Raw genomic sequence first — 19150 nt, 5'->3', positions numbered from 1 at the left:
CACTATTTTTTGTGTTTAACACGGTAAAGCTGCTTACTTAAAAGCAATATTGTATAAAATGCTATATAAATAAACGTGACGTGACTTGACTGGTGCAAACCTGCTTGCCAAACTGGTGCAAACATATCCTCGTCGCTGTGATCAGATGCTTTCTTACCTGCTGTTTTCACACCACTGTCATTTTTGTTGTGTTTTTGTTATTTAGAGGAAAGCGTGTAGCACATATTTACATAAAAATACCTCTGCCTCGATTGTACCTGTACATCAATGCGGGGTGCAGATTGGTGTATGGGGACAGAAGCCAGTGAAATGGCAGCATTCTGTGCAAAAAGATGGTAGAGACATCTGATTATTACCTAAAACGTAATACCTGCTCTCTTTGAATGCATTATTCACATGACTATCTTTTGTTACTTTGTTTTCTTTTGTATGATACTTAATTACAGGTAATCTTTGTGGAAATGAAGATTTCACCTTGTGACAAGCCATATTTGGTCCACAGGTTCTTCTTGGGCATCTGTAGGTTGGGACTGTCTGGATAGTACCCGTACATCAATGCGGGTTGAGCATTGGTGTGTGGCGACAGGGAGTTCTGATGCTGGGGAGGCCCGTCTGGTCCTTGGGTGCTGATGTTTGCTTAGGTAAATTAATAATTAAAATATATAAACCAGTTGTGGAGATTGACATTTTTCATTTCAATCCGTTGCTCTGGGTCAGTTTGCAGGCAAGAGCAAAGTAGTTCGCAGCATTCTGTGTAGAAAGATGGGAGAGATGTCTGATAATTACTTTATCTTGCTTTTAATTTTTTGTTCTCTTTTGTTTGATTTAGAATACAAGTGTCCTTTACTGAATGAAGATCTCACCTTGTGACAAGCCATCTTTGGTCCAGATGTTATCATTCAGCTTCTCCAAGTCTTCTGACTCCGGAAATTTCCCGCACAGTAGTGTGAACAAGAGTATCCCGAGTGACCAAACTGTTGCTGGTTCCCCGTGATACTCGCCATTTATATCGTACTCTGGGGGGCAGTACTCTCTTGTGCCTGGAAGAAAGACATTTTGTCCTGTTAACGGCCCCTAACTCATCACCAAAGTTTGCGACCCACCTTACAGCGTTGAGGGATAAAACATACCACTAAAGGACGTGTATCCCTCGTTGATAAGGATTTCGCCGCACCCAAAGTCAATCAGTTTGACTTCCAGTGTGTTCGGGTTAATCAGCAGGTTTTCCAGCTTTATGTCACGGTGCAGCACTCCACGTTGGCAGCATGTTTGAGCTGCGAGTGTTGCCTGCTGCATGATAACCGATGCTACGTCCTCTTCAATAGTGCCTTTGTGGCGGTCTAGAAATCCAACCAAGTCCTCACAGGGTACAGGCCGCTCTAGAACCATGATGTATTGTTTAGGCTCCTCTTCCCAGTCTAGAAGCTGGATGATCTGGGGAACTCTGGGGCCTTTGTTGGCAAGAATTAGTAGACCAATCTCCGTTGGAACAGGTTCAGGACACCCCTCCTAGAAGAAAGACAATGAGAAAGGATGTAGACCAGTCATATTTGACCAGTCCTAAACTACGGACAATAGCAGTTTGTCTTTTGAAAACGTTGACTTAGAGAAGAAACAGAGTACTTACAATGTCGAGCCATTCTATTCCCATGTTGTCAGCGAATTTCAGCGCCACCTGATAAAAAAAAAAAAATGGATTTGTGTTACAATTATTTACAATTATTAAGTGTGCAGAGTTTATCATTTCAGTCATTAACCTTGAACAGATATGTTCAGTTTCATTTATTTAAATTCTACGCATATCTTACAATTTAAACTGGTCTGAGAGGTCAAGTGCTCTAAATAGATACACTAAGGAAAATGAGAAAAGTGTAAGACAGACCAAGAACAATTTGCTCAAAAGATTTTGTAAGTAAAATAAGTGATACCTTGAGGCCATCTGTCATGCGAATTCCCGCATAAACATTTCCGAAGCTTCCTTCACCGAGCTTCCTGCCGATTTCATAGCTGCATGAATTGATGTCTGTTAAAGGAAAAATAGGAGTTGACACGAGTAAAGACAGATATTATATCAAAAGTTTGTCTGTATTGTGGTATGTTGTCAATGACATGACAGTCAACTTACCAATAATCTCATAATCCTCCAGTTGACTCTGAGGTGATACAGTGTCCTCTGTCAGTCTGACTGATTCATGGTGGATGTCAACTCTACAGTCTGACGAGGCACAGACTAGAACTTGAGAGACATCGCTACAACAGTCAACCACATCAAAGACTGGAGCTGATGTGGTACTGACTGGGACTTGGGGGACGTCCACACTGCAGTCAGCCTCAACAGGGACTGGTACTCGAGGGAGATTGGCTCTATAGTAGGCCACATCACGGATCAGAACTCGAGGGAAATTGGCTCTATAGTCGGCCACATCACGGACTGGTACTCTATAGTCGGATGTAGCAAAGACTGTAGCTTGGGGGATGTCAACACTCAAGTCAGTCGCAACACAGACTGGAGGTTGGAGGGTGTTGTCATTAAAGTCGGAGAAAACACAGCTCAAAGCGTTGAGGACATCGGCACTCCATTCAGACAAATCTCCCACTAAATCCTGGAGGACGTCATCACTCCACTCGTCATTGACTTCGGCATGACCAGGTTCCTCTGCAACGGGGAGGACTTCAGGCTCACTGGTGACATGCTGAGAAGTCCGATCTAAAGAGGGAAATATCAACCAAAAGAGGATATTAATGAAATACTACTAATAAATAATTGCATAACTATATATTACTGAATATTCATATTACTGCAACTAAGCTTGCTGTATATTATGAAGCAAGTTTTTGGGGGCATTCACAAAGGTCCAATTTGTGCATTTTGCTTTCTCAGTTGTTGGTCAGTGCACATGCAGGAATGCTTTTAAATGTCACATTAAAAATAGTTAATCAATGTTTTTAAATGGATTATGTTTATGTGGTGTTTCTAATATGCTTTAAGACAAACCATGTGTAAATTCATAAGTCAGCACCATTGCAGAGTATTTTCTCCTTAAAACTGCAGTAAACCAAAGACAATCACAAACATACATTTAATAACAATGTTGAGGTAATACATTTAAATGTCTGTATAAATGCATTTTTTTGCACATTAATTCACAACTGTCATTTAAGGTGTGTAGTGTCAAGTATATTATGTTTCTGAATTCTATAGTAAAAAAAATTTAAATTCATGGTTGTACATTATTAGGGGCCAAGCACTGAAAGTGCAGAGGCACCTCTTGAAATCGTTGGCGTTCTTCTTATTATTATTCTTTCGAATAGAAGTCTATGGCAGCCCATAGAACCGGAAATTTGGCACACTGATAGAGGACAGTCTGAACAGTCACCATAGCAAATGTGGAGTCTCTAACTCAAACCCTCTAGCGCCACCAACTGTCCAAAGGTTCACTCATGTTTATGCAAATAACTTTTGAACCATAAGGGCTAGAAACAAAATTAATTTTCCCACTGGGCACTGGTTCCTTGGCTCAAGGCGATTGTATCATATATTTTTTTATTTAAATACCTATTTTTTCAAACTCGTCCTAGATGGTTGCTCTGATTTTCACGAAAATGTAACCAGATCATTTTGTGACCATGCCGACAAAAAGTTATGGAATTCAAGTTGATTCGTCAAAGCGTTCTTGGAATACCGCGCAAACTAATTTTACGTAGCGCTTGCAAAAACAGACTGTATCAACGCTTTATTGTATTCAGACCAAACTTGTTACATGTCATCACAAGCATGACTCGAGGCTACATGCTGCGTTTTGGCGCAGCGCCACCTACTGGTCCGGAGATTCGAAAAATAGCTATTTTTGGTTATAACTTCTGAACGGTTTGTCCAAAAATCATAAAAGTGGTCTCGTTAGATTCAGGGTGTCATGCCGAGTCGATTGATATCCTATTTTTCCATAACGGCCATTTTGAATTTTGCACTAAAATGCTGTATTGCTGTATGATCGTTACAAAATTTGGTATGGGTCATCAGAACGATACCCTGAAGGAGCCTGAGAAGTTTCGAACAAATTATTTACATGCTTATAACTTTGGATTTGGTTGATTTATCCGGAATCCTTGCAGAGTCCAACGATACCAAACATGCTAGGTTTTGCCTTACGGTTTGTGTAGCATTGTTATTTAGCGCTTAAAAACATTTGCCAATATGTTCGAAACCATTAGACCGATCGAGACGAAACCCCCTTAGGAAGTTCGGAAACGGGTCGTTGGCTAGACTCCGCTCCGCGTCGTGCCTAACAACGCCCCTTAGCTGTTCTAAATCCACTGTAAAACACGGCTTCGCAGGGCTTATTGCTTTAGTCTATAACTCCAAAACAAAATGAGATATTTTCAGCAAATTTGACACACATGAATATGAATACGGGCTCACTCCGAGGATACATAAACAAATTGGTGGGATTGTGTCTCTTGATGGCGCTATAATAGAACAAAACAAGAAAATTTATATTTATTACAATATAATGATATTAAATGCTACACTTTACGAATGCATTGGTCTACCATGCCTTGAAGGTACTCAAAGAGTTTCAGGGCAGCTATGGTAAAAAAAAAGTTATAACAAAATTTCCAAACATGCTAATAACTTTTAAATACATTTGCCTATTGTAATGAAATTGGTCTTAATAGATTCCTTGGGTTATGCCAAAAACATAGATACCAATGTTCCCATAGTCAGCCAAACTTCCTGTTCGCCATTTTTATTTAATTCAATACATAATTTTTCAAACTTCTAGACCGTTTGTCCGATTTTCACCAAAATCGAATCGTATCATCTACAGACCGTGCCAACAAAATGTTGTGGATTTCGTGTCGATAGACGAAATCATTATCGTATACCGCAACAGCATATTTGAGGCATGATGCCAAAATGACTATTTGGGCTTTATCTCTGCAATGCTTTGACAAATTGACACTAAACTTTGTATGTGTCATTGTCACCTCACTCTGACCACACCACCACACCTATTGGTCAGAAGTGAAAAAAAACATTAAATCATATTATTAGTGACTATATATGATTATTCAGCTATTTTGCCTCAAATCATCTTAAAATGTCTTTAATTGCTGCTTGCTGCAGTTGGTCTGACACTCCCAGCCATGTTGGCATGTCTTATCGTCTTGCGCTCGGCCCTGAAAATTGCTGCTTGCAGCTATATTTTATTAATAGAATGATAGAAAAATATAATCTATTAATAAATGTATTAATGCACAACCAGACTTAAAAAAAACTGAACTTTCATGGCAGAAAAAAAAACAAAGAAGAATAAGATGATATAAGATGATATAGGATTAAAAAAAACATTCCAGTTGTTACATTAACATGGACATGTCTGGTCCTCTTTCTCACCTTGACTTGAGCTGGTTTTATTGTTTTTTTCCTTCCTTTTGCCTTTCTCTTTTTTCCTCTCTTTCTCTTTTTTCCTCCCTTTCTCTTTTTTCACACCTACATCCCTCCCTCCATCTGAATGTAGATGATCTTCCACTCTATTACTGCTTGATTGTGATGGTGTACAGTCGTGTAAATTGTACACACTGTCAGAAACATCTACACATTTCATACAAGAAATGTGTAAACCCATTTTCAAATGCTAACTATGCTGCAAAAAAATGCCAGCAGAAAACTTTCAGCAAAGTAATGAATGTGCAGCAAGGTGTGCGATTGTGACGTCGTGTTCTATAATGCATTCCAATGTTGTCATCGTGAGTGGTCAGACTCACTGTGTGGGCGGGGCTTCTGCGTAGGCGCTGAACTCGTAGCATCGTGTTATTTGCTGCCCTTTTAGGAGCAGAATAATTATTTATTCAGGAAATCATCAAATCGTGCTGTATATGAATAAAAAAAATCAATGCATTTGTCATTCATATCAGATGTATGTCGTTCACAGGTAAGAATGGTCTAAGCATTGGCGTATTATTGTCTTAAAAATAGTACCGTGGGGTTTTTTTATGCTTAATGATGAAGCTTAAAATTATTGTAACTCCATAGGCAATATCGAAGAGATTTTATGACTACAGAGCAGCATCAAAGCGTGAAAGTTGTCGTGGCAACCAGATACATAGCACATTTGAGTTAGCGGTTATTGCTATTGAAATTCTTTAACTTCTGCATAATAATTTTGTCAATTGTGTGCTTATCTTCATCCATGAGAGTGGTATATTTAAAATACATGTGTCAATTTAAAGCATTCTGTTTTCTATATCTTCGATGTAGCGCCGTATTTCGTTTATAAATCGATAATGTGCGTGATAAGGTTTGAGTTATAGATTTTCAGTGGCTTTCAAAATATGATTTGGGACAAAATCGTCATTGGCACAAAGTGGTGGGGAAATGTTTCAGTATCCTTATTGATAATTTATAGAGAGGAGGGCGTTTGATTAATTTTGAAAAAGAGCAGGGGTTAGAGTACAGAACATTCTTGGTGTAAAAAGAGTAATAGGCTAATACTTTTACACATAGAAAACAGTTATTTTAATTTGTAATAATATTTCGCAATATTACTGTTTTTACCGTATTTTTATTAAATAAATGCAGCCTTGGTGAGCAGAAGAGACGTCTTTCAAAAACATGAAGAGAAGTGTTTCCAAACTTTTGACAGGTAACGTTACTGTATGATTTTGTAGAGGTGAGTCTCAGTCTAACGTCACTCAGTGTCGGCGTTGCTTCATGTTACTAAAAAATAATTGTATCCCCAAATGTGCTTGAATTTTACTCTCACCATATATGTGACATTTCGAGCAGGATTGCTCATTGTTATTTTGACTGAACTTGATGTTCTTCGTGTAGTGACTGCGCGGTCTAGTCTCGAGATCCTCCCCTCCTGTAGACGGCGGTGTGTGAAAGGAGAGACGTTTGTTACGTAAAAACCACCATCGAGGAAGAAATAGCAACTTTAATTTGAAAATGGCGTCGGACGTGAGCCGTGATGGTTCCTATGGATGGTTCTGAAAATAAGCGCAAACTAGACGAAGATGAATGCGAATGGGTCGGTCCCTTGCCCAACGAGGCAACACAAACAAAAAAGAAAAAAGGTACGTTAAATGGACTTATTTTATACAAAACGGAAGCGTCTATTACTGTCCTAACCCTAGTGAGCTGCCCACACAAGAGTCCAGACAGCATTTTTGTGCATTAAAGTCGCCTGTATTATGTCTAGATTAAGTTTTGATATACAAACTATGCTAGACAGCCGTCAGCCATAACAGCTTGTATGTCTTGTGTTTTCATAGCAGCTGATTTTACAGTTTTGAGATGTTTTATTAATGGAGCAAATGTCTTCTTTTGCAGTTCTTGAGTTTGAAAGATTGTACCTGGACAATTTACCCTCCGCCTCCATGTATGAAAGAAGTTACATGCATAGAGATGTTATAACACACATTGTTTGCTCCAAGTAAGTTTTCTCCAACTTGCCACCACAGAATATTTGACTAGTAAATCAAAAATATATTAGCAAGTTTTTTTTTCTGTAATGTTTATATATACATTATAATTATATACTTCTGACATTTATTATTATAAAAAAAAATTGGTAAATTATTTAATGTTTATTTAAAAAGATATAAAAAAAATATATCATTATTATTTGAACACACACTATTTTTATGGCTGGAAATTCTACGGTTATTATTATACAGTAAACTCCAAAACAAAACAAAAAAAGAAGTAGTCAGCCTGCTAGATAATTTTACCTAACTGACAAGTTTTAAAAAATCTAGCAAGGAGAATATACTACCTTTATGTAGCAGAAACCCCAAATGTTTAAGTTCACAAGCCATAAAATGCATTTACACAATTGAAAAATAAATAAATAAATTGTATGATATAGTGCTGACCGATTGGCACTGGTCAAGCTGGCATCCTTATTGCTGAGTCCTGGAGCTTACATGTAAATCAACACTCAAGTGCATTTATTTGACTCCAGATGTACGGATTATAATTCTTATACCATTCTAGAACAGATTTTATCATAACAGCAAGTCAAGATGGGCATGTGAAATTCTGGAAGAAGAAGGAGGATGAGGGAGTGGAGTTTGTCAAGCATTTCCGCAGCCACTTGGGTAGGTGTCTGTTACTACACGCCTCACGTCTGGCATTGTGGCGTGGGTTTTTCCTTCAGAAACTGTATAAAATGCAGTATGTGCAAATAATCTGTCTGTGTTTGTCTCTGGTGCGCAGGTGTGATCGAGAGTATCTCCGTCAGTGCGGAGGGTGCGCTCTTCTGCTCTGTGGGTGATGATCAGGCCATGAAGGTTTTTGATGTCGTCAACTTCGACATGATCAACATGCTCAAACTCGGGTAAAATCGCGTGTGTGTGAGTGAGTGTGTTTAACACTCTGGTATTCCTCATTTAGTCAAGTCACCTTTATTTATATATAGCAATTTATACAATACAGATTGTTTCAAAGCAGCTTTACAGTGATAACAGAAAAACAATTCAATAATGCAAACAGTCCATTTTGGCTGAACAGCAGCTCTAAAAGAGAATAGTGTCATTGTTCAGCTGAAGATATTTCAGTGTTGATTCAGTTCCATTGTAAAGATCGTCAATTATTAAATTAGTTCATTTCATCTATAAAGCAGCTCTGTAGAAAACAGTGATGTCATCATCCGGCTCAGTTCAGTTCTCATTCGAGAATGTGTCAGTACAGTCAGATCAGTAATATTGCTGAATATTAAGTGTCCTCAACTAAGCAAGCCAGAGACGAGTCAGTGGGAAGGAACCCAAACTCCATCAGGTGACGGGATGGAGAGAAAAAACTTTTGGCACACACTTGTTATCCTTGGGAGTAAATAAAAAAAATAAAAAAAACTTAAGATTAGTGATTAAAAAAAAAATAATAATAATAATTTACTATATTTTGTTTCAATGTTTATTCTTTTTTTTTTTTTTTTTTTTTATTGTTTGCCCACAGTAGAAAATCTACATTTACAGTATCACAACATAAAGTTCTATTCGAATTACAGGTTGTACAAAACATAAAAAGACAGTAATAAGTTAAAGAAATTAAAATAACAACCACAGATAAACAAGGTCACATTGACTTAAAGCATCCTTTAGATAGGAAGTCAAAGAAAATTTGCAGAAATTAGAAGCGGTTTGGTATGCCTGTTAAGGGAGTTCCTTTATATATTCCCAAAGGGGAGACCATATGAGCCAGAATCTGTCAGATTTTTTATGTTTATCGTAGGTGAGCTTTTCAAGTGGTAACCATGTAGCGATTTGTGATGTCCACATTTCGAAGGATGGAGCCTGTGATGCAGACCAAAGTAACAAAATGCATTTTTTAGCTAAATATACCAAGACAACAAATAGTTGTGTTGCATCTTTTTTAAACAGAGTGTTCACATTAAGATTCAATAAATACAAAGCTGGGGTCATATCGAACTGTAGTCCAAGAAGGTCTTCCATTACACTATGTACTTTCTTCCAGTATGACAAAATTTTGTCACAGTACCAAAAGCAATGCATGAATGTGCCTTTATCTTTGTTGTAGAGCCCTGCACGGGCCTCAAATCTAGGCCCTAGCCCGGCCCTGGCCCGAGACGCTCAGGCCCTAGCCCGGCCCGTGTCCGACAGCTCATCAGAATGATCAGCCCGAGTCCGACCCGAGCCCGTAAAAAAAAAAAAAAAAAAAAAAAAAAAAAAAAAATTCCACAGCCTGTCCTATTTGCAGTCAGTAAAACAGATATGTTTTGTTCTCAATGGCAAAGTATTTACCAGTAAGTTTATTTTCATTTCTTTATAAGTTAATTTAGAAAAATGTTTTTTTTTTTTTATGACGACCAAGCAGCCGACAGTGAGTTAAACATGTTTGATCCATTTATAGCCTCTCAAATCAACACTTTACTTGGCTACAATAATATCCATATATATAAAACAACTTAAGCATATGCATATCACACAGACAGTTAACGTTTGTTTAAACATTTATTGTCATTTTTGAAAAGCTGAGGCAAACTGCTCTGCTGCTCAGTCGCAACAGCGCTCGCAAACTAAATGAGTTTACAATACAATACAGAGAATGCAATCTAAACAAATCAAATAAATTACATTAAAAACAAACATGCAGGTTATCTTACCTCAAAAATCAAGTCTTCACTACAGAACATGGCCATTCTTATTTCCAATAGTTTCCAACAGACTCATAAAGTCCAATCAAACAAAAAACAACCTCCTAACATGGCTAAGAACAATCTCAGAGCATCGTGAAGAAAAAGCACAGCATCCACAGTGGAAGGTTTTAATGCAGTCGTACTTTTTCCAGCTGCGCTGAAGTCACGCTCGCTACCGGGACACTAAACACAGACCCGTCAGACCGAGCCGGTCGCGCGAATCTCAGATCGCGCCGCCGGGAAACCTGTGTGCGTGTGCGTGAGCAGACTGTCACGTGTGATAGGTTATAAAACGTCTTTCTATGTTTGATTTTCAATCGTCATCTTCTCATATTTTATTTTAATTAATGTCTAAAATAGGCTATAAAAAAAGATAAGCCTAAAACAGGCCCGAGGCCCGGCCCGCGTGTGAACTATAACGTGAAAATTGGCCCGAAGCCCGGCCCTAGAAGTGTAAATAAGTCGGGGCCCGTCGGGCTCGGGCTGAAATGCAGGCCTCTACTTTGTTGCACTTGAAGCACAGGCCTGTAGCGTTGGTAAACATCTTCTTAATACGCATCGGCGTAAGGTATATTCTATTGAAGAATTTGAAATTGAGCTCATGGATCCCAAGGGAGGTACATTTAGGGTACACGTTATCACATACAACAGTCCAGTCATTCTCTTCAATGGTTTGACCAATGTCCTTCTCCCAGACTTCCTTCAGTCCCAGCAAGGCAGAGGTGCAATTGCTAGACAAGATATCATATGTCCTTGATATCGATCCCTTTAGACAGATTGGATTTAATAAAATGTCTTCAATCTCTGTTATGTCCATTTTTAACTCTCCTTTGTCTATCTTTAGTGTAAAAAAATTTGATAAACTATCAAATCGACTTTGATAGTTTATATTGCTCCACAATCTGTTGGAAAGACTTTAGAGTTCCATCTGAATATAGACAAGAAATTTGAGAGATTCCCAGTTTCAGCCATGTCGAAAGCCCAATATTCTGTAAAGTTAAGGGAAAATCAGGGTTGAAAGATAGTGGAGAAGACAAGGAAAGAGAGGCGGGTATTTTAAAATATGATTTAATATCTATCCAGGCTCGAAGAGTGTTTGAATATGGTATAATGTTCCGAAATATTTTTTAGCTTTGTATAATTCTTAACAAATGGTAGAAATCTAATTGGTAGTGGAGAGCAAGTTGCTGCTTCCATATTATACCAGATAGAATTGGTCCTCTCACTACACCAACTAATCATATTTTTAATCTGGGCTGCCCAATAATATAACTGAAGATTTGGCAAGGCGATTCCACCTTTGTCCTTTGGCTTCATTAGTTTGGAAATTTTGATCCGAGGCATTTTATTATTCCAAATAAACTTTGAAAGGTGTTTATTGAAGTCTTTGAAAAATGAACTTTTTAAATAACTAGGAATAGATTGAAATAAATATAAAAGCTTGGGAAGGATATTCATTTTAATTACATTTATTCTCCCTAGAAATGAAATCGGAAGTAAACACCACGTTTTCAATTGACCTTGATTTTTTCTATAAGAGGGGTATAATTATTGTTTATAAGATCATTAAGTGAAGCTGTGATAAAAATACCAAGATATCTAAAGCCGTCGTGTGATATTTGGAAAGGGGAGATTAATTTTAGGTGTTCTAAAGAGGAGATATTTAAAGGTAATGCAATGGATTTCGAAAGATTTATTTTATAGCCAGAGAGACTACTGTAGTAAGAAATACATTCCAACAATACAGGAATAGACTGGTCTGGTTTAAACATAAATATTAATACGTCATCAGCATACAATGATGCGCGATGATCTTCTCCTCCCACTGTAATGCCATGGAAATGTTTGCTCTGTCTAATAAGTTCTGCTAGGGGTTCAATGACTAGAGCGAAGAGCAAAGGTGAAAGGGGGCAACCCTGCCTTGTGCCTCTCCCTATACAGAATGGAGTTGAAGTGAGACTGTTCGCGACCACTGCAGCCTTAGGATTAGAGTAAAGCAACGCCACCCATCTGATAAAATTATCCCCTAGGTTGAATTTCCCAAGAGTGGCAAACAAAAAGTCCCACTCAACTCTGTCAAAAGCTTTTTCAGCATCAAGGGAGAGAACAAGTGCAGGGTGCCTTTCCTTTTGAACAAAATTAATAATATTTAACAGTCTGCGTATATTATCAGTGCCGTAACGCGATTTCACAAACCCTGTCTGATCTGGTTTAACAATCTTAGGTAATATGCTCTCCAACCTACACGCCAGAACTTTAGCCAGTATTTTAGAATCTGTATTGAGGAGACTTATTGGCCTATATGATGCACAGTCTTGTGGGTCTTTGTCCTTCTTAAGTATTAGGCAGATATTTGCAGTTTTCCATGTTTCAGGTATTATACCTTCAATGTTTATTCTTTAATATGTTGTATTTTGAGGGAATTTTATGGTACTAGACAAAATTCACATCTAAATTATGCATTATTTTATATGTAGAAATAATGCATAATTAAGATGTGAACATTGTCTAGTACCATGTTTATATAGTTATAGTTATTAGAAGAAATATTTCATATTAACCTTATTATTTTCAATTAATACAGTTAAAAAATATAGCGAATGTATTTAAATCCAATGTATCAAAGGAGGATTGGTGTCATTTGGTGGAAGAAATAAAGTAAATCATTTGTGTGTGTTTTTATATATATATTTACTGATTTGTAAATTGTGTCCTAAAAATTGCTCTGTATTATTTGTATTTCTCATTCATTTCCAAATCTCACAAGTGACTATTTTTTAAGACTATTATTCTTTTAGAATCATGACCACAATTTTTTTTGTGTGTATTTATATGTGACCCTGGATCACAAAACCAGTCATAAATCGCACGGGTATATTTGTGGCTATAGCCAACAATACATGGGTCAAAATTATAGATTTTTCTTTTATGCCAAAAATCTTTAGGATATTAAGTAAAGATCATGTTCCATGAAGATATTTTGTACATTTCCTACCGCAAATATATAAAACATTTATTTTTGTGAGGGAATGCAGCATAACCACGAATATAAATGGACAACTTAAAAGCGATTTTCTCAATGTTTTGATTTTTTTGCACCCTCAGATTCCAGATTTTCAAATAGTTGTATCTCGGGCAAATAGTTGTAAGCTATTTCCATTTTTTTTTTTTTTTTTTTTTTTTTTTTTTTTTTTTTATTACACATATGACTGGTTTTGTCGTCAAGGGTCACATATAGCAAGTTCTACAAAAAAAATCATATCATTCCATCATTAAAAACTTAATTTTTGTATTTCAGTTTAATTGACCAAAGACCACCAGAGAGTTTTTATTTATTTCTCTTTGTTTTTTTTCAGCTTCCATCCAGGCCAGTGCGAGTGGATCTATAACCCGGGTGATGCCATCTCCACCGTAGCCTGCTCTGAGAAATCCACCGGGAAGATTTTTGTATACGACGGGCGTGGAAGTAATTAACCCCTGCACAAGTTTGAAAAGATGCACAGCGCACCACTGTCTCAGATCCGCCTGAATCCAAAATATCGCGTCATAGTGTCGGCTGATAAAGCGGGCATGTTGGAATACTGGACAGGCCTCCCGAGCGAGTTCAAATTCCCACGGCAGGTGGAGTGGGAGTTCAAGACTGACACGGACTTGTACGAGTTTGCCAAATGCAGAACGTATCCCACCAGCCTGATGTTCTCTCAAGACGGCAAGAAAATGGCCACCATCGCCGTTGACCGCAAAGTGAGGATTTTCCGCTTCCTCACTGGGAAGCTGATGAGAGTCTTTGACGAATCATTAACCGTAAGTCAGTGTTTGATAATTATAATAATTATATAATCACAGATTTCAAGGGTTGACAAATGCACACTGGAAGAGCTTGAGTAAGAGTGTGTGTTTGAGTAAGAGTGTGTGGTGTCTGTGCGGTGGCAGATGTTCACGGAGCTCCAGCAGATGAGGCAACAGCTCCCCGATATGGAGTTCGGCCGGAGAATGGCGGTGGAGCGAGAGCTGGAGAAGGTGGACGGCATCCGACTGACCAACGTCATCTTCGATGAGACCGGACACTTTGTGCTGTACGGCACCATGCTGGGCATTAAAGTCATAAACGTGGAGACTAACAGGTAGAGAATACACCGCACACTATGAAATGCATTTCTTCTATGATGAGCATATTTGCAATTTCTGAATCAAAATTAATTTAATGGCACATCTTTTTAGATATCAGCATTAGTAGTTTGGCATTAGTATTATTATCATCCGTTTTAAAATATTTTGGCATATAGAAATGATATCGTAGCGAGGACTCCTGCCGACTCTGTGTGTCAAGATCAATTTCGTAAAATATCAGCTTGACTTAATTATATGGCAAAGTTCATTCAATTTGTGAATTGTCACGTTGTGCAACTCATCAAAACCTGAATGATATTTATGAATAAATAATTTAATATTTGTAAAGTATTTTTATGTTGAAAAAGCTTAAAGGTGCATTGTGCAAGTCTGAGTTTTTGCAGAACTATGGCCCCTCTGGCGACAAGCGAAACTGCAACCAGAGGTGTGCACGCTCATGGACCACACGCACACACACGCTTGCGCACACACACGCTTGCACGAGCTGTTCATAACCAAAGGAGCATCAGCCGCACAAATCTTTTGTTTACAGTCATAATGCCTTCAGAGGTAATAAAGTTATAAATCTGAAAGTCATTTTAAATATATGAAAGGAAAGGCATTTGAGTAAATTACACACTTATGTGTGAGGGGAAAACGGGGGTAGTAGAAAACTTCGGTTTTTGTTTCCATCTATCTCCATGTTGAACTGTTTTATGTGTTTACTGTATCCACTTATGATAGTATTATTATGGAAACACGTTCATGAACAAATTTCTTTGTCTTACGTGGAGTTTGCGTTGGGGTTTGGAATGAACTACAAGCCGGTCTCTTTGAATCCATCTTCTACTTTTGTCGAAAGTTGACTAAAGTTTTGTCGCTCGAGTTGTCTTCGCTGATACGGAGAATGGCGGCGAATACACAAACCTGCCAGATAGGGGTGTAACGATTCATTCGTTTTCTCGATGCATCGATTAAAAATCCTGACGATGCAAATGCATCGATCTTGAAACATGTATTTCGAATCGTGAATCGTTTATTTCGGTCAATTTTCGATTTAAAATGCTAAGAATCGAATAATTTGCGATTCTATATCGATTCAGTGCTTTAAAACATATAAACATTAAATGACTACATGCGCGAATTAATGAGGCGTTGTGCGGCGTCATTTCGCGTCCTCACAGCTCTCACATACTCGCTGCACTCTTATCTTTCACTGGATTTCGCTCGCGCTCGGTCCCATATAGCTCTCATCTACAGATTTTTGAGCAGTCCATGTTTGAGCTCTCCTCAGGACAGCCATTGGTGTTCACATGAGCAGATGACAGCTCTCTATCGAGAAAGCAAGCCATTGATAAAGCTGCCATATCATTGCGCGGTCACTGCTATGAAACAACGCGTTCTTTGCGTGGAAACGTCACCGTTAATTTTATTTAAGATAAGATACTGAAGTTTTACGGAAATGGGTCATACCCGTCCTGGGGTGCGTTTCCCGAAAGCATCGTTAGCCAACTATGGTCGCAAGCTCCGTCGTTACCAATAGAGTTCAATGGGATTTGCGACCAACTTCCGACCATAGTTGGCTAACGATGCTTTCGGGAAACGCACCCCTGAGCAGTTAAAGTAAACCCCCACTTATTCAAGGGTGCGCATTTATTACATGGAAAGAGAAAACAAAGAGTAGCTATTCCATGAGGAAACGTTAGTTAAGGTTTAGTTAGGAAAGTTCATGGTATTTTTAGTCTCACAATGGAAGGATGTTTAATGTACCAGGAACACTTTAAGGTTGTGTATCCTTTCCTACAAAATAGTTAGCATGATGAACTAACTATACTTTTAAAGCCTTTTTAAATCTTGGTTTACATTTTTACAAAAGCTAATTTATAGGCTTTGGAAATATTTTTTATAATAATAGATTCATTAAAAACTAACATGAACTAACGTTAACAATAGACAAAATGTCGTTGTTGTTTTTTTTTTTGTTCCCACTCTCTGACCCCCGAAGGCCGCTGTATAATTCACACCCTGACTAAGACCCATTGGGGGAAGCATTTAAATAATCCTATGAATGCATAAAAAAAATTAAGAATCGAATTAATCGAATCGCATCGAATTTTAATGTGAATCGCATTGAATCGAATCTTTCTGAATTTGCAAAAATCGTTCTTGAATCGAATCGAAAACCTATGAATCGTGAATCGAATCGATTCGCTGCCTACCCAAAGATTCACAGCCCTACTGCCAGACATAGCCAGGTGAGCGTGAACGCGCATGACGTCACGCCCAGTCTCACGTTCCGTCCCGAATCCCTCTTATTTATTTTACTGTACAGGAATATAGAGGCAATCGTAGTGATCAGAGAAGGGCTCATTCAGCCCATCAGGCATGTATGGGTTAGAAAAACGGGTATTTTTAACATGAAATGTTGCGCAATGCCCCTTTAATTGAAAATATTAATTATTATGGTCTTGGATGCTCCTGTTTATCATTGACCAAAATATCTTGCTTCATTCTGAAATTTGTCACATTACAGAAGCATAATGGGTTGTTAATATTTCATGTGAAATTAATTTTTGAAAACTTAAGCTAAGATAACAGCATTGGCCTAAATCAAATCAATACATGAGCCATTCTGAAAGTCTTTTTATTCTGTGTCTGTGAACTGTTTTCTCTGTCAAGGTGTGTGCGGATCCTGGGCAAGCTGGAGAACGTTCGTGTGGCGCAGTTGAGTCTGTTTCAGGGAGTAGCCAAGACCATGCATGCGGCACCAACCATTGAGATGAAGGCCTCCGACAACCCAGCGCTGCAGAGCTCCAATCCAGACCCCACCATCTTCTGCACCGCCTTCAAGAAGAACCGCTTCTACATGGTGCCGTTACAAAAACACTTAGCATTTACAACGCTATCCTGAAGATTTGGTTTCTGAATATGTTACTAATACTATAATAATTTATTTTTAGGTTACTGTAGTGATTTCTGTTTAGGGCTTTCCACACTTAACTTACCTCTGTTAAGTTAACTCTGGTTCTTTCTAAACCCCGGGTTAACCGAATCCTGGGTTATCTTGTGCTGAGTTCACGCCATGTTGTAATGGACCATTTGCAAAGACCCGCCCCCTTTAGTTACTAAACCCTGGGTTAACATCCTTATTTGCATATTTGTGTCAGTGTCATTGATTGGACGAACGAATCACCTACCTGCATTTTTTACGTAAAGGCATCCTCGGATTATATATTTTGACTGTACTATCAAATTTATCCTGAATGGACTTTTCAGACTATAAGGTTAAGAATTAAACGGTCTATTCTTTACTCCAATTGATGTGTTTTCCATCACCAACGATGATAACCCGGGGTTAAGTGCAGTGTGAAAAGCTCTTATGTTACTTTCCATTGGTGTCCAGAAGAATCTGACACTCTAGACTCTTAATACTGTATTTTGTTTTTGAACAGTTTACAAAGAGAGAGCCGGAGGACACCAAGAGTGCTGATTCTGACCGTGACGTCTTTAATGAGAAGCCGTCTAAAGAGGAAGTGATGGCAGCCACACAGGCAGAAGGGCCGAAAAGAGTGTCGGACAGCGCCATCATTCACACCACAATGGGCGACATTCACATCAAACTCTTTCCTGTGGACTATGTGTTTGTGTCATTTGGCAGCAGTTTGGTCTGAGACGGCAGTACGTTAACTTATTTATTTGTGCTTCTCAGGTGCCCCAAAACAGTGGAGAACTTCTGCGTCCACAGCAGGAACAGTTATTACAACGGACACATATTCCATCGTGTCATCAAGGTATGAGCACAGTAGTGTTTAGATGTGTGCCTAAGGATTTGTGGATGAGAGTTGAACAGGTGGCTTCTCGTGTGTGTGTGTGCGCAGGGCTTCATGATCCAGACCGGAGACCCGACGGGCACAGGGATGGGTGGAGAAAGCATCTGGGGTGGAGAGTTTGAGGACGAGTTTCATGCCACACTGAGGCACGACAGACCCTACACCCTCAGCATGGCCAACGCAGGCCCGGGTACCAACGGGTCGCAGTTTTTCATCACTGTCGTCCCAACTGTAAGACCATCATCACTTTTTTTCCCATTTTGAGGTTGCTTGGGTTGTCTTTTTTTTAATGAAACTTTCACATTTCAAGATACATTTCTGAATTCGACTACACTGGTTGCACTGTTTTTCATAGGACAGTTTTTCAAAAACAGTTCATAAATGAATTAATTAAAAAAAATCTATATTTTTCCCAGCCCTAATTATTCAATCAAGTCAATGTAGTCATAAATGTCACACTGCTGTCACTTCTTGAATGTCATGTCAGTTACAGGGGAAAATCATCTCAAGTTATTCATTTTGAGCTGCCAGTTTGGCTAATAGTTAATTCAATGAATTGTTTTGTCATTCTCTCTTCAATTAGCCCTGGCTGGATAACAAGCACACAGTCTTTGGGAGGACCACTAAAGGTATGGAGGTGGTCCAGCGGATCTCCAACTTAAAAGTCAACCCCAAAACCGACAAGCCATATGAAGACATCAGCATCATAAACATCACTGTCAAATAGATGTGCGGTCTCAGCTCTACTCTTCTGATTTTGTAAAATAAAGTACCCTTTTTTAAATAATAGTAATTTTCATTAGTGACGCATCATTCAGCTTGGTTTTTAATAGCGTAACATTATGAATGGTTATACAAAAAGCCATGGTCGTATCAACAACGAATGTGGGTGAGCAGTGTGCTTCTCGAGAGGCGTCCAAAACTCACATTCACGATAACGACTCGGTTACTAACGTAACCTCGGTTCCCTGAGAGGAGGGAACGAGTATTGCGTAAGCTTACGCTATGGGAAAACTCCTTTTCTCGAGAAATATTTAAGTCTTTATG

At 38.5% G+C, this 19150-nt stretch overlaps 2 protein-coding genes across 2 annotated transcripts; one reads left to right on the top strand and one right to left on the bottom strand.

The window, feature by feature from the left end:
* Window positions 1-646: 646 nt before the first annotated feature.
* LOC130073501 (serine/threonine-protein kinase pim-2-like) lies at window positions 647-3023 on the bottom strand. Its single transcript, XM_056238950.1, has 7 exons — window positions 2996-3023; window positions 2126-2707; window positions 1929-2023; window positions 1628-1675; window positions 1131-1509; window positions 864-1040; window positions 647-750 (listed from the first exon to the last, which is right to left on the bottom strand). The coding sequence occupies exons 1-7, from the start codon at window positions 3021-3023 to the stop codon at window positions 647-649; spliced, it is 1413 nt and encodes a 470-aa protein (XP_056094925.1).
* A 3969-nt stretch (window positions 3024-6992) lies between these two features.
* ppwd1 (peptidylprolyl isomerase domain and WD repeat containing 1) lies at window positions 6993-18887 on the top strand. The gene is given in 11 exon segments (XM_056238988.1): window positions 6993-7080; window positions 7337-7439; window positions 8003-8106; window positions 8225-8345; window positions 13520-13967; window positions 14097-14287; window positions 16953-17142; window positions 17726-17913; window positions 17983-18064; window positions 18152-18334; window positions 18687-18887. Coding segments are annotated over 10 exon segments (1707 nt in total). The 5' UTR covers window positions 6993-7080; window positions 7337-7383; the 3' UTR covers window positions 18831-18887.
* Window positions 18888-19150: the final 263 nt, after the last annotated feature.

The sequence above is a fragment of the Rhinichthys klamathensis genome, unplaced genomic scaffold (assembly GCF_029890125.1).
Source record: "Rhinichthys klamathensis goyatoka isolate OS25496 unplaced genomic scaffold, OSU_Roscu_1.1 h1tg000549l_1, whole genome shotgun sequence".
Classification (NCBI taxonomy): domain Eukaryota; kingdom Metazoa; phylum Chordata; class Actinopteri; order Cypriniformes; family Leuciscidae; genus Rhinichthys; species Rhinichthys klamathensis.
The sequence above is the reverse complement of the archived record's forward strand: the minus strand, read 5'-3'. Positions and strand labels throughout refer to the sequence as shown.